Source organism: Macaca thibetana, chromosome 7 (genome assembly GCF_024542745.1).
Source record: "Macaca thibetana thibetana isolate TM-01 chromosome 7, ASM2454274v1, whole genome shotgun sequence".
Lineage (NCBI taxonomy): Eukaryota > Metazoa > Chordata > Mammalia > Primates > Cercopithecidae > Macaca > Macaca thibetana.
Genome location: NC_065584.1, coordinates 37,877,416 through 37,892,871, shown reverse-complemented (window position 1 = coordinate 37,892,871; position 15,456 = coordinate 37,877,416). Strand labels below are relative to the sequence as shown.

The window sequence follows — 15,456 nt, the reverse complement described above, 5'->3', positions numbered from 1 at the left end:
ATTAATGTGTTAGAAATGCAATTCCCAATTCAACAATGTTGAGAGGTGGGGCCTTTTGGGAGGGTTTAGGTCATAAGAGCTCCACCTTCATGAATGAATTAATGATGTTATAAAGGAGGTTGTTGGAGGGAACTTACTCCTCTTGCCTTTTTGTCTTCTGCCATGTGGGGTCACAGCTTTCCTCTCCTCTAGAAGGTGCAGCATTCAAGGTGTCATCTTGGAAACAGAGAGTAGCCCTCATCAGATGCTGGCACCTTGGTTTTGGACTCCTGCCTCCAGAACTGTGAGAAATGCATTTCTGCTCTTTATAAATTATTTAGTCTGTGGTATTCTGTGATGGCAGGACTAAGATACTGGCTTTTAGTCAGGCTCCAAGTTTCTGTAGCCCTGTATTCCTAAGGGTATTTTGCTGTGAATTCAACCAATTCTCTACAGAGCTCAATAGGATAGTCTAATTGCTTCAGCAGTGGGATATCTTAGTTCAGTTCTCCTTAACCCAAGCCATGGCCCATTTGGATGAGTACTCAATATCCAAGCTCTTTTTTTTTTTTTTTTTCTTTTTGAGATGGAGTCTCGCTCTGTCGCCCAGGCTGGGGTGCAGTGGCTGGATCTCAGCTCACTGCAAGCTCCGCCTCCTGGGTTCACGCCATTCTCCTGCCTCAGCCTCCTGAGTAGCTGGGACTACAGGCGCCCGCCACCTCGCTCGGCTAGTTTTTTGTATTTTTTAGTAGAGACGGGGTTTCACTGTCTTAGCCAGGATGGTCTCGATCTCCTGACCTCGTGATCCGCCCGTCTCGCCTCCCAAAGTGCTGGGATTACAGGCTTGAGCCACTGCGCCCAGCCCTAATATCCAAGCTTTTAAAAGAGGAGACTGTTTGTTTTAGGTACAGTAGCCAGGAAGAAAAATATGGTAGAGCTTCCCATTCCCTTCCACACTTTTTGTGCAAGAGTAAGCCACTTTTTTCTGGACTAAACATGGCCCACTTGTGGGTGGTCTGATTTATAGAACAGATAAGATATCAAATGTTCTTCACTGGATTAATTCTGTGTACCTTGCCCCTAATAATTATATCAGGGAAGGAATAATTTCCAGGATTGGGGCTGATTTGGCAGGGTCACTACAATGGCACTGTTACGAATTGCTTTAGGGAGTTCATGCTTTTGAGGCCTCCTTCTTGATATCAAAAAAGGAAATAGCCCAGTAATTAGTCAGTTTCCAGTTCCTGAGAGTTTGTGGGGGTGGAGGGGGTTTAGAGGGTAGGCATTAGGGGGTAGTTCTTGGGTAGATATGGCCCTTGTCTGGTTATTTCCCTTTTTCATAAATGCCTTGAATGCTACAGTTTGAATGTGTTCCCTAAAGTTTGTGTATTGGAAACTTAATCCCCAACATAACAGTGTTGAGAGGTAGGACCTTTACCAGGGGATTAGGTCATGAAGGCTCTGCCCTCATGAATGAATTAATGCCATTATAATGGGAATGGGTTTGTTATTGAGAGAGTGGGTTTCTCATGAAAGTGAGTTCAGCCTTCTCCTGCCCTGTCTGTTACACACTCTCTTGCTATGGGATGCCTTCTGATCTAGGCACTCAAATGAGTAAGTTCAGAGGTATTTTAAATATTGTACACTAAGTTAAACAGCAGCAAAAATCAGAATGTAACAACCTAAGGAAGTCAGATAGGTATATAAAGGTGAACCTGAGTAAAAAACTGGACATTAAAAAACCCCATATAGGCCGGGCGCGGTGGCTCAAGCCTGTAATCCCAGCACTTTGGGAGGCCGAGACGGGCGGATCACGAGGTCAGGAGATCGAGACCATCCTGGCGAACACGGTGAAACCCCGTCTCTACTAAAAAATACAAAAAACTAGCCGGGCGAGGTGGCGGGCGCCTGTAGTCCCAGCTACTCGGGAGGCTGAGGCAGGAGAATGGCGTAAACCCGGGAGGCGGAGCTTGCAGTGAGCTGAGATCCGGCCACTGCACTCCAGCCTGGGCAACAGAGCAAGACTTCGTCTAAAAAAAAAAAAAAAAAAAAAAAAAACCCCATATATTTCTAAGAGAAATTACTTAAGTATTGTTAATTCTTTTGAAAAATCTTTAGAATTATAAGGTGGAGGCAAGGAAGTAACACTTTTTCTTCGTGTTGGAATTTTTTTGGATAGCAATTTTTAAGCATCTGTGATATTTAGGACATTTTCGAAAAACAGAAAAGTTGGTCAGAATGAATATTTTCCCTAAGCACGTAGTTGTGTAATGTTAAGTGAAAATAATGGTAAAAATTTGAATATACACTCATGATCATAAAATACTAAGACAAAGAAACATGGAAAATGTACACGATTAAGTTTTAGGAATTAAGAAGCCCTCATAAAACCAAGTATATATGATGATGATTCATATTTTGAAAATACAATTGTTCTTATAGAAAAACATGAAAGGGAAAGTTCAATAATGCCAAGTAGTTTTCCCTTAAGGGCTGGGAATAGGGATGACTTTTAAAAATCTCATATCTGTGTTTTAAAAAACAATGAGGCACTACTTTCGTGTTGAAAAACATTAAACAGAAAAAAAAAAAAAAGACCCACTAGAAGGAAATACAGTAAACTACAATCAGAGGTTGAGTTGCTGAGACAGGGTTGTGTTTTCCTCTTTCAGTATTTTTGACCGGGCATGGTGGCTCACGCCTATAATCACAGACCTTTGGGAGGCCGAGGTGGGTGGATCACGAGGTCAGGAGTTCGAGACCAGCTTGGCCAATATGGTAAAACCCTGTCTCTACTGAAAAATACAAAAAATTAGCTGGGCGTGGTAGTGGGCGCCTGTAGTCCCAGCTACTGGGGAGACTGAGGCAGGAGAATTGCTTGAACCGGGGATGTGGAGGTTGCAGTGAGCCAAGATCGTGCCACTGCACTCCAGCTGGGTGACAGAGCGACAATCTGTCTTTTAAAAAAAAAAAAAAAGATGAGGTACTACTTTTGTACTGAAAAACATTAAACAGAAAAAAAAAAAGCCCACAAGAGGGAAATACAGCAAACTACAAGCAGAGGTTGAGTTGGTGAGACAGGATTGTGTTTTCCTCTTTCAATATCTTCCTGTTGAACATTTTTCCTATAGTAAGCATATATGTATACTTCTTTTTCATAACAGGAATCAAACTTTAAAAATAAAGATCAAATCATGTTTCTTTGTTTTCAGTTTTTCTTTGTTTACAGTTTTATTATCTGACAAAGGGGGTTGGGTGGAGCATTCATAGAGCAGTTGAAAATCTAGGAATCAGTTCAAGGGTCAGAAAATTATTTTTAAAAATAATTAAAAATTTTTCTATTGATACATATTATTTATACATAGGGGACATATGAAATATTTTATTACATGCATAGGATGTGTAATGATCAAATCAGAGTATTTAGGATATTCATTACTTTGTGTATTTATTACTTCTATGTGTTGGGAACATTTTAAGTCCTCTCTTCTAGCTGTTCTAAAATATAAAATACATTGTTGTTAACTATATAGTCACCCTACTCTGTGATTGAACATTAGATCTTACTCCTCCTATCTAACTGTATGCTTGTACCTATTAATCTCTTATCTCCCCCACCCCATCAGCAAATGTTTTCTATAAAGGACCAGACAGTAAATATTTTAGGCTTTTGGGCCATATGGACTCTACCATAGCTACTCAGCCCTGCCTCTGTAGCACAACAGATAATAGGCAATAAGTAAATGAACAGGAGTGGCTATGTTCCAAAAATTTATTTATTCATGGATACTGACCTTTAAATTTCATGTAATTTTCATGTGCTCAGATATTCTTCTTCTTCTGTTCCCCCACAACCATTTAAAAATGTAAAATTACTCATTGGCTATATAAAAACAGATAAGAGGCTGGATTAGGCCCATAGGCCATAATTTGCTCATTTCCGAATTAGATGAAATCAGGATGGCAATGAATGAAACACACCACAGCTACATTGAAAGTCTCCAAGAGAGATGCCAGTAAATTTTGTGTTTATTTCAATCTGTGATTTCTTTGCATCTTTTTTCCTTTAAAGATTTGCTTCTAGGCTGGGCGCAGTGGCTCACGCCTGTAATCCTAGCACTTCGGGAGGCTGAGGCGGGTGGATCATGAGGTCAAGAGATCAAGAGAGCAGCCTGGACAACACGGTGAAACCCTGTCTCCACTAACATACAAAAAATGAGCCAGGCATGGTGGCGTGTGCCTGTAGTCCCAGCTACTCGGGGGGCTGAGACGGGAGGCGGAGGTTGCAGAGAGCCAAGATCACACCACTGCACTCCAGCCTGGGCGATAGAGACTCCATCTCATCTCAAAAAAAAAAAAAAAAAAAAAAAAGATTGCTTCTAATTTGGATGTCTTAGGAAAAGGATGCCAAGCCATTTTGTTGAAACATTCATATAGGAATAGGACGACCTGAAAAAAATGCTCATGCAAATCCAGGTCTATAAATATTGAGTCTTTTTGGTGCTATGCATTTCTAGAAAACATGAATAACATACATGAATCAGTGATGACTGTATAACAGGGGTATAAACAGAGTATTGTAGGCTGGGCATGGTGGCTCACGTCTGTAATCCCAGCACTTTGGGAGGCTGAGGCAGGCGGATCACAAGGTCAGGAGATTGAGACCATCCTGGCTAACATCGTGAAACCCCATCTCTACTAAAAACACAAAAATTAGCCGGGTGTGGCGGCGTGCGCCTGTAGTCCCAGCTGCTGGGGAGGCTGAGGCAGGAGAATGGCAAGAACCCGGGAGGCGGAGCTTGCAGTGAGCAGAGATCTTGCGACTACACTCTAGCCTGGGTGACAGAGCGAGACTCCGTCTCAAAAAACAAAAAACAAAAAAACAAAAAAATCCAGAATATTGTAAGATCACATAGGGGAAGAGTAATTCTGATCATGGAAGATGACTTTGTATTTATTAGAGAAATTGGTAAGAAACAGTCCAATAGTGATATGGTTTGGCTCTGTGTCTCCACCCAAATCTCATGTTGAGTTGTAATACCCAGTGTTCGGGGAGGAACTTGGTGGGAAGGAATTGGCTCATGGGGCAGATTTCCCCCATTCGGTTCTTGTGATAGTGAGTTCTCACAAGATCTGATGGTTTTTAAAAGTGTGAGGCACGGCTGGGTGCAGTGGCTCACGCCTGTAATCCCAGCACTTTGGGAAGCTGAGACGGGCGGATCATGAGGTCAGGAGATCGAGACCATCTTGGCTAACACGGTGAAACCCCGTCTCCACTAAAAATACAAAAAATTAGCCAGGCATGGTGGTGGGCGCCTGTGGTCCCAGCTACTGGGGAGGCTGAGGCAGGAGAATGATGTGAACCCGGGAGGCGGAGCTTGCAGTGAGCCAAGATCGCACCATGCACTCCGGCCTGGACAACAGAGCAAGACTTCGTCTCAAAAAAAAAAAAAAAAAAAAAGTGTGTGAGTGAAGCCCTCTTCACCCCCTTGCTTTCTCTCTCTCTCCTGCCATCACGTGCATGAAGAGGGTGCTTGCTTCCCATTTGCCTTCTGCCATGATTGTTCAGTTTCCTCAGGCCTCCCAGTGATGCTTACTGTATAGCCTATGGAACTGTGAGTCAATTAAACCTCCTTTCTTCATAAATTACCGAGTTTCAGATAGTTTTTTTATAGCAGTGTGGGAACGGACTAATACAAATAGGGAGACTTGAGATTAGATGGTTGTCATGGCAAAAGCCAACACTGCAGAAGACAAGTGTTTTAAAATATTGTCTCTAGGCACTACTAAAGAAAAATTACTTTTGTGGAACTCATAAACTTTTAAATAATAAATAAATCAGAGAAAAGTGTTCATTAAAAAATTGGTCCTGAAGAAAATCAACATGAGCTGAAAGTAGCAACTTCTTCATGGTGTACAGCACCATCTTTTTTACTTTTCACCCCCAGAAAACCTTTTCCAGATTACTTTTTCTTATTGCAGCCAAAATAAAATGTAGTTGTTAGTTCCTTCTCCAGTCCCACTGCTTTACTAGCCTTAAAAACAAAACAAAAAAAGTGGTAGTGAGTGAAATAAAAAGAGTTGCTTTCATAGTAAACATAAAATGTAGAAAGTAATCGGGAAGACTTGTTTATTATGCGGAAACCAAACAAATGTAATTAAATACAAACTGGTCTGGGACAATTTGTGCATTATAAAATGCCAATGTTCATCAGGCCAACAACTAGATAACATTTTTTTCTTTTAATTGAACAAATACATTAAATACATATTGTGTTATAAACCCATCCTTAACTCCCACATCATAGGTAACTAACTTTACAATTTTGTCATGTACCCACTGAGACTCTTTTTATTTGCACATATAACTATGAATGGACAAACTTACCGATACAAACTATCCAAGTTTCAGTTCTGAGTGCCTAAGGGCCCCTGAGGTCAGAGTTAAGTGTCAGTTGTCTCCTTCTTCCTGAACTACTTTTTCTGTTTAACTCTAGTTGCAAGCATGCAACTCCACATTCCAGGCACTTCTCAAAAATGGGGTGCACTGGGTTCTACATAAAAGCATTAAAGCAAAGTTAACCAATCTCTTTATGCCTAAGTTTCTAGGTCTACCAACCTTATCGGGACCTCGGGGGAGTTAATATGGAGGGCTGTGTTTCACACCCACTTTGAAAGCACGGCATTCTCTGTTTTTTTTTTTTTTTTTTCTTTTTTTTTTTTTTTTTTTTGAGACGGAGTCTCGCTCTGTCGCCCCGGCTGGAGTGCGGTGGCCGGATCTCAGCTCACTGCAAGCTCCGCCTCCCGGGTTCACGCCATTCTGCTGCCTCAGCCTCCCGAGTAGCTGGGACTACAGGCGCCCGCCACCTCGCCCGGCTAGTTTTTTGTATTTTTTAGTAGAGACGGGGTTTCACCGTGTTAGCCAGGATGGTCTCGATCTCCTGACCTCGTGATCCACCCGTCTCGGCCTCCCAAAGTGCTGGGATTACAGGCTTGAGCCACCGCGCCCGGCCAGCATTCTCTGTTTCTAAAGAATTGCAAACTTTCGGCCGGGCGCCGTGGCTCAAGCCTGTAATCCCAGCACTTTGGGAGGCCGAGACGGGCGGATCACGAGGTCAGGAGATGGAGACCATCCTGGCTAACACGGTGAAACCCCGTCTCCACTAAAAAATACAAAAAACTAGCCGGGCGAGGTGGCGGGCGCCTGTAGTCCCAGCTACTCGGGAGGCTGAGGCAGCAGAATGGCGTGAACCCGGGAGGCGGAGCTTGCAGTGAGCTGAGATCCGGCCACCGCACTCCAGCCGGGGCGACAGAGCGAGACTCCATCTCAAAAAAAAAAAAAAAAAAAAAAAAAAAAAAAAAAGAATTGCAAACGTTCATGTGTTACATTACAGAAATCTCAACGGGGAGGATTAACCAAATACCATTTCGACTTAAAAGCGGCTTGAGGCCGGGCGCGGTGGCTCACGCCTGTAATCCCAGCACTTTGGGAGGCCGAGACGGGCGGATCACGAGGTCAGGAAATCGAGACCATCCTGGCTAACACGGTGAAACCCCGTCTCTACTAAAAATACAAAAAAAATTAGCCGGCGTAGTCCCAGCTACTCGGGAGGCTGAGGTAGGAGAATGGTGTGAACCCAGAGTCGGAGCTTGCAGAGGCGAGATGGCGCCACTGCACTCCAGCCTGGGCGACTGAGCGAGACTCCGTCTCAAAAAAAAAAAAAAAAAAAAAAGCAGCTTGAAACCTCTTCCAGCCACTCTCCCAGAGTGATGGAAATGCAGAAATCTGTATTCCAGCCTCAATTCAAGACAGCCTTCTAGTTGCAGTACCATTTTCAACATTTCAACAGTCAAAACCCTTTCATTTAAAAAAATACTTCAGTTCCTTAGTCTTCTCACTACAACAAAACCATAGAGCTGTGGCATGGCTGAAAAAAGAACTCGAACATCTAGGAGCTCTCTGCTTTGAGGGCGAGAGATAAGGAAAGGCCAGGTATTTCTGCAAAGCTAAGTTTCTTCTAATTAGTAATCTTGTGTGTGTCTAAGAAAAACTTTAGATACAAGAAGGGTTGATACTTGTCCCAGGAGACTCTTCTGGGAGAGATGATGATGAACCGAACGCCAAGGACTTAGAAGGGGCGAACAACTTCAACCGATGTCCCTCCAGACTCCGGCACCTGCCTGCAGTGCCCAAGCGAGTTCCCGCCCCCGGCCCCACCCACCGCGGGCGGAGGGTCGGTCACTCACAGTGTCAAGATAAGGAGACCCACGTTCCCCGAAATTTCCGGCCCTCCCAAAACTTCCGTCTTCCCCGGGTCCAACAGGGTGGACCCAAGGCCCAGGGGCGTCCCCGGAAGTGACGCAGAGACGTGGCCTCCATTTTGTGGAGTGCCAGAGCTGCTAAGTGCGTCAGTTGTGGAGAGGCGTAGACGAGTTAAGTCCTGGTCTGCGTGGAGGCCGACGACTCCGTCGCAGACTACGGACCTGTCTGGGTCTCAGCCGCTAAAGACCCCGTCCGGTAGGTGAGTGGCTCACTTTGAGGGCAAGCCTTCTCGGATCGAGGCTTCTTCATGGCCGCTCAATTCGTGAGCGGCTGGGGCTGCTCTCTTTGCGGAGGACGGCGTCTAATGAGCGCAGTTGATTCGAGGTGGGCGCTGGGGCACGTCTCCCTTTTGGCATACTGTTTGAGGGGTACTGAGGTGGAAGGGCGGTCACTGTTAGGGTGGTTTTTACGTTTTTACACAGCGGTTGTGCGCCCCTCCCTGCCGGTCTTAACGTCTTCATCTCCTAGACCTGTAGAGTAGTGGGCCGGGATCTCCCTGACTTTGCTGGCGATGCGGCTGGGCCTTTTGGAGGGCGGCCGCAGTGACACCAAGAACGGTGGAGTTGGGAGGAGGAGGGAAAAGGGAATTTGGCACGCGCGGCTGTGCTGCTGCTGATTCCACCGCCGCCATTTTGTGGCCGCAGAGCGCCCGCCCCGTTGGCGCAGGCGCGGTCGTGGCGTCGCGAGAATCCGGCTTCCACCCGCTGTGACGCGCCCGCGAGGCCGCCATTGGGCTGGCTTTGCGGAGGGCGGGGGCGGCTCCGCCCGCACTTCTCGGCCTTTCCTAACTGCGGCAGATGGGAGGGGGCCGGAGAGCTGTGGGGAGTGTGCGGCTGCGCAGTTGGAGAGGTGGCAGTGGGCGTTGCGGTTGCTGCGGTCTGGGCCCAGTAACGGACCGTGTTGGGAGGGAGCTGGGTTTTAATTTTGTCTGCAAGTTAACCTGGCTTCATTAGAGACACTCTTGGCAATCCCGTTTATAACATCACTGGGTAAACATTTTACGCTGTTTATGTTTTTGATTCTTTGATCAGGCGTTTCTCTGTGACAGTCATTGCTGTTATCTCGATTGAATTACTTTCTAATAGGAAGTACTAGCCGGACATCATGAGTGGCTGTCGAGTATTCATCGGGAGACTAAATCCAGCGGCCAGGGAGAAGGACGTGGAAAGATTCTTCAAGGGATATGGACGGATAAGAGATATTGATCTGAAAAGAGGCTTTGGTTTTGTGGTAAGTATTTAAAACTGGGTGAATTATCTGCTAAGTAGGTAGAGTTTTGATAAGCAGTTCTTTTCGATCTTGAGTCCAGGTAGAATATTTGCGTTCAGAAAATGTTACCCAGCCTTGTGTGTGAGTTTTATTGAGGCTGAAAACAACTTGAACTTGCCGGCTCACTGGAACCCACTCCTAGTGGCTCCTTGATTAGGTTTGACTATGTGGCAGTGTTGTTAAGATACTTCTTTTCCTATTCTGTCTCCTGATTTCAATGCTCATTATGTTGTAGAATACTCTTCTAAAGCCCATGTTTATACTTACATTTTAGGAATTTGAGGATCCGAGGGATGCAGATGATGCTGTGTATGAGCTTGATGGAAAAGAACTCTGTAGTGAAAGGTGAGACTCCTGTGTAACTAGTTAGCCTTGGGACATAGAGCAGACTGGGTCTGCTGGCATATTTTTCTAAGTAGATCTATATAACTTAAGTGTGTAACGGAGATTTTTCTTCCTCTTTTGTAGGGTTACTATTGAACATGCTAGGGCTCGGTCACGAGGTGGAAGAGGTAGAGGACGATACTCTGACCGTTTTAGTAGTCGCAGACCTCGAAATGATAGACGGTATGTGAAGGGGGGACGGCTGCATTGAACAATTATTGTAGGGGTAGCATTTAAGGTTCAGGAGACATTAGCAGTGATGATTCGGGGTCCTGCCATATAATGTGTTTTTCTATTCCCACGTAAGCCCATTGTTCTTGATGAATCTATGAGTCGTAGAACACAGAATCTGTTGACGGAGGTCATTAGGATGGCTTGTCATATCTGATGGCTTGAACTTGCCCACAGTTGAACACAAGTGCTGTCATTGCATTTCTTCCATTGTGAATACGAATTTTCTTCCTCAGAAATGCTCCACCTGTAAGAACAGAAAATCGGCTTATAGTTGAGAATTTATCCTCAAGAGTCAGCTGGCAGGTTTGTTGAAATACAGTTTTGAGTTATTTTAATGTGGTTTTTTAAAAAAAGTTAATGGGTAGCTAATGTTTTATTTTATTAAAAGTAGTTTTATCTTAAATTAATGGATTTAATGGAATTGTAATTTTAAACATTTAATTAAATGTAATTTGGGGGATATTTTGAACTTTAATATTAGTGATCAAATGTAAATGTTTTGAGGATATTTTTCTTGTTTTTTAAAATCAATTTTTAACCAAATATTAAACCCTTTATTTGCCAGCCTGTCTGTGTCGTTGGCCTTATGACGAGGAGTGCCTGTGGGTTATCCTAATCGTTGTCTTGGTCACTCTTGGTTGGGCCTGGTTGACTTTGCCAGTCAGCTCCTACAGTGATCAGTTGGCCACCTCTAGATCTGTGTTTGCCGGTCTAGACGTTATCGGTGCACTTCCTTGAAGTGCCAGGTTGCAGCGATCCCAGAGCGTTGATAACGTGATCTGATCCCTAAGTTGAGACCTGTCTTCCTGTAACGCTTCCGAATAAGAGGTCCGGTCGAAAAGAGTTGAAAGATACGAAATTAGGTGGTCGTTGGAATCCTGATCGCAGTAAAGTGGTCCTTGGTAACTGCTCGAGTAGAACATGTCTGCATCCGCCAATAGTCTGCTAATAGGGAGGGCTGTGCGATTAAAGGCTTCCATCGATTGGGTAGTGTCCTTCAAGTGGGTGGCGAAGAGCCAGTCGGGCATATGTCATGAAGGTTTCTCCGACCGATTAATGGTTTGCTGCTTGACTAGCCTAGGGAAATAATAATAAAGGTAAAGTAAACTTTTTTAATGACATATGGGGCACAAAATAACTGGTGTCTTGTAAATGTTCTGTTTTTTTTTTTTTTTTTTTTTTTTAAATAAAACTTCTCTACTTTAGTCTTTACTTTAAAAATATGTACTGTTTCCTTTTTTGTTTTTTTTGTTTGTTTTTTTCTTTTGTACTGAGCTCAGCATAGACTAATACTACCTTAATGTTAAAATCTGAATTTCCTTTAGCATTTTGCTTAAAAGCAATATGCTATTTCCTTATTCCGTGCCCTGACATAGATAATTTTTGAATTCTGATAGAATACAAGTGTGGTAAATGCCATGTTTGTACTTTATCTAACATCTTCTCTTTCAGTAGTCTTGTTTTTTTTTATATCATGTGATTGTTTGTGTGTCCACTTTCCTCTTCTTTGCTTAACACAATTATCTTGTGTTAAGGATCTCAAAGATTTCATGAGACAAGCTGGGGAAGTAACGTTTGCGGATGCACACCGACCTAAATTAAATGAAGGGTATGTACTGGAAATTGTGAAACTCTTTAAAAATATCCTGAAAATTTTACTGTGAACTTAGTGTTGAGGACTTAAAATTTGAATATGTTATAATGTAGAGATTCTCCAGGGACAATTTTGCCGCCTCCCCTCTCCCCCCCACACCTTTGGCAGTGTCTGGAGACATGTTTGGTTGTCACAACTGGTTGAGGGAGGATGCTGTTGGCATCTAGTCGCTAGGGGCTAGGCATCCCGCTAAGCATCCCACAATGCATAGGGAACCCTCCCCAACAATTAATTGGCTCAAAGTATAACAGTGCCAAAACTTTGCTCTTTTAATACTGCATTATGCAGAAATGAGACTCAGTAGTGATAGCAAAAGTGAACATAGAAACAACTTAACCTAGACTGCTATGTGCAATGTGTGCGACTACAGGATGTGTATACTTTAAAAGTGGCTTTTTTCCATTTTAGGGTGGTTGAGTTTGCCTCTTATGGTGACTTAAAGAATGCTATTGAAAAACTTTCTGGAAAGGAAATAAATGGGAGAAAAATAAAATTAATTGAAGGCAGCAAAAGGCACAGGTATTTCTAATTTTTAAGTCAAAAGTTGTATTTAATGGGTTTGCTGTAGAGTCTTACCTAGGCTAATTTCTTCTCATTTTTCATAGTAGGTCAAGAAGCAGGTCTCGATCCCGGACCAGAAGTTCCTCTAGGTCTCGTAGCCGATCCCGTTCCCGTAGTCGCAAATCTTACAGCCGGTCAAGAAGCAGGAGCAGGAGCCGGAGCCGGAGCAAGTCCCGTTCTGTTAGTAGGTCTCCCGTGCCTGAGAAGAGCCAGAAACGTGGTTCTTCAAGTAGATCTAAATCTCCAGCATCTGTGGATCGTCAGAGGTCCCGGTCCCGATCAAGGTCCAGATCAGTTGACAGTGGCAATTAAACTGTAAATAACTTGCCCTGGGGGCCTTTTTTTAAAAAACAAAAACTCCAAAAATTCCCAAACCATACTTGCTAAAAATTCTGGTAAGTATGTGCTTTTCTGTGGGGGTGGGATTTGGAAGGGGGGTTGGGTTGGGCTGGATATCTTTGTAGATGTGGACCACCAAGGGGTTGTTGAAAACTAATTGTATTAAATGTCTTTTGATAAGCCTTCTGCTCACATTTTTGTGAATGTCTGAAGTATATAGTTTGTGTATATTGACAGAGCTCTTTTATAACTAAAGCAAATTTAATTTTTTTGTACTAGAAAAAAATTTGAACATTTTAGTTCCTGGTTATTAAAATATGTTAATTCAGAATTAGTTTAATGCCTCAATTAAACTAATTAATAGCTTTGGACACTTAAAAGAGCTCTAAATTTGCTTGTACATAAAGGCTTAATTTGTTTTCCTTGTTAGGGTCAAGGGTGTCCTTCACTCTTTAACAGCTGCGGGACAGACACATTAAAGCAGCTGTTTGTTATTGATAATAAAATACTATAAAACTCCTTTTGTCTGTTTGTCTGAAGAAGTCCTATGCTGTTTACTTCTCATCCTTATCATCATACAGTACATTTAAAACACCAAACACATCCAGAATCCTGGAGTCGTTATGGTCTCTTTTTAAAAAGTGTTTTTGATGTCTCCACGCTATTCAAAATACAAAGATGTAAGCGAATGCTAAAATCACAATTGAGTTTTCTTTGTGTCCATGGGCCCCCCAACCCCCCCATGTGTTACCTTTATCTCCTGACTTTATTGGCATCAGGTTACTTAGAGTCAAGAGGAGGATAGTGTGGGAAGCAGTGTTTCTTGACTACCTTAAAGGTTATGATAGGTTTTTTTGTTTTTGAGATGGAGTTTTGCTCTTGCTGCCCAGGCTGGAGTGCAATGGCGCGATCTCAGCTCACTGCAACCTCTGCCTCCCAGGTTCAAGTGATTCTCCTGCTTCAGGCTCCCAGGTAGCAGAGATTACAGACATGTGCCACAATGCCCAGCTAATTTTGTGTTTTTAGTAGAGATGGGGGTTTCACCCTGTTGGCCAGGCTGGTTTTGAACTCCTTACCTCAGGTGATCCACCTGCCTGGCCTCCCAAAGTGCTAGAATTACAGCCATGATCCACTGTGCCCAGCCTTGTTTTTGTTTTTTTGAGGCAGGATCTTGTTCTGTTGTCTAGGCAGGAAGGTAGGGGTGTGATCAGTGGTCACTGCAGCCTTGATGTCCTGGGCTCAGGCAATCGTCCTGCCTTTGCATCCTGAGTAAGGGCTACAGGTGTGCACCACTGCGTGTGGCTAATGTTTTTCTAGAGACGGTCTTGCTATGTTGCTCTGGATGGTCTTGAACTGGACTCAAGTGATCTTCTAACTTGGCCTCCGAAAGTGCTGGGATTATAGGTGTGAACTGCTGTGTCCAGTTGTGATGCAGTTTTGGTGGTCGGGTAACATGAATGCTTAAGGGACTTTGACATGGAATTTTTTGTCTTGAGGTACGTATGGGATAGTACATGTTTAAGGGAAAACAATAGTGTAAAATGCCTAAGGTCCTATATCCATATTAACCTTAGACTTCTATATTTGAGCTTTCAAGCCCTGCCTTAGATGTGTAGAAAAGGAGCTATGTTAATACAGGAGTCTCAAGACACTTAGATATATTCTTAGTTCTGTGGGGGCTAGACTACATAAATACTGGGAAACAGTGAATAACATCTATGTAGCTTCTGATGGTAATAGCCAGGAACTGTTTTAAGTGCCGTATCTCTGTATGGACTGAATCTAATACCATTTTACTGGTGGGAATTCAGGAATTCTTCAAAGAAGGGATGGATTGGTATTAAAATCCAGGAAGTCTGATTCCAAGACCCCCACACTACACTCACTGTTGACAAGGATTTTTGCCTCTAGCCGTCCAGGGTTTTGGAAAACGGCAGAATTAGAAGCACTAGAAAGAATTAGAAGCTTTTAGCTTCCCGAAAGCGTGGGGATTGGGAAGTGGGAATCTCCATTTGGGAGAATTGAAAGGTTTTTGATATCCTTAATTTTTAAAAGATCACTCCCTGGCTGTTTCTAAGACTAGAACAGGCTATGGACGTTTAAAGCTGCTAATTGTAATAAGAGGCTGAGTTTAGGAGTTGGTATATACCTGTTGAATTAGTTGAGGGAACCAGGTTTATTTTAATAAACGGTGGATTCTAGATTTTCTCAGTGTCTCTGAAGGCAGTACTTGGTCAGCCTGAAGTTGCTATCAAAAGCAACTTTTCCCCCTTGGGCTTTTAGAACGTGCTTCTCAGGGCAGTGTGGTAGGTTGATGTTTTTCCTGTCTACCTCTAAATAATCAGACAAACTTTTTTTTTTGAGATGGAGTCTTACTCTGTTGCCCAGTTTGGGCGGTCTTGGCTCACTGCAGCCTCTGCCTCCTGGGTTCAAGCGATTCTCTTACCTCAGCCTCCCGGGTAGCTGGGATTACAGGCACCCACCCCCATGCCCAGCTATTTTTTTTTTTTGTATTTTTAGTAGAGACTGGGTTTTATCCTGTTGGCCAGGCTGGTCTCAAACTCCTGACCTCAAGTGATAAACCCATCTCAGCCTCCCAAAGTGCTAGGTTTACAGGCACGAGCTACTCTGCCAGTCTTTATTTTTTTAATTTTTTTTTTTTTCTTGAGACAGGGTCTTGCTTAGTCACCCAGGCTAGAGTGCAGTGGTGACT

At 43.5% G+C, this 15,456-nt stretch overlaps 2 protein-coding genes across 16 annotated transcripts in view; one reads left to right on the top strand and one right to left on the bottom strand.

Moving 5' to 3' along the window:
• The window catches only part of ERH (ERH mRNA splicing and mitosis factor), an 892,055-nt gene that overhangs the window by 378,554 nt on the left and 498,045 nt on the right, over positions 1–15,456 (bottom strand). The window lies entirely within an intron of this gene.
• On the top strand, positions 8,338–13,261 carry SRSF5 (serine and arginine rich splicing factor 5). 6 transcript variants are annotated; one of them, XM_050797398.1, is made up of 8 exons: positions 8,338–8,501; positions 9,388–9,532; positions 9,846–9,916; positions 10,040–10,138; positions 10,423–10,492; positions 11,725–11,798; positions 12,252–12,362; positions 12,449–13,261. In XM_050797398.1, exons 2-8 carry the CDS (start codon positions 9,407–9,409, stop codon positions 12,714–12,716), a joined length of 819 nt encoding a protein of 272 aa, XP_050653355.1. In that variant the 5' UTR covers positions 8,338–8,501; positions 9,388–9,406; the 3' UTR covers positions 12,717–13,261. The 6 variants fall into 6 exon arrangements, with proteins under 6 accessions (XP_050653355.1, XP_050653359.1, XP_050653353.1 ...); XM_050797402.1 differs by having other exon boundaries at positions 8,346–8,497; positions 12,452–13,261; XM_050797396.1 differs by having other exon boundaries at positions 8,346–8,497.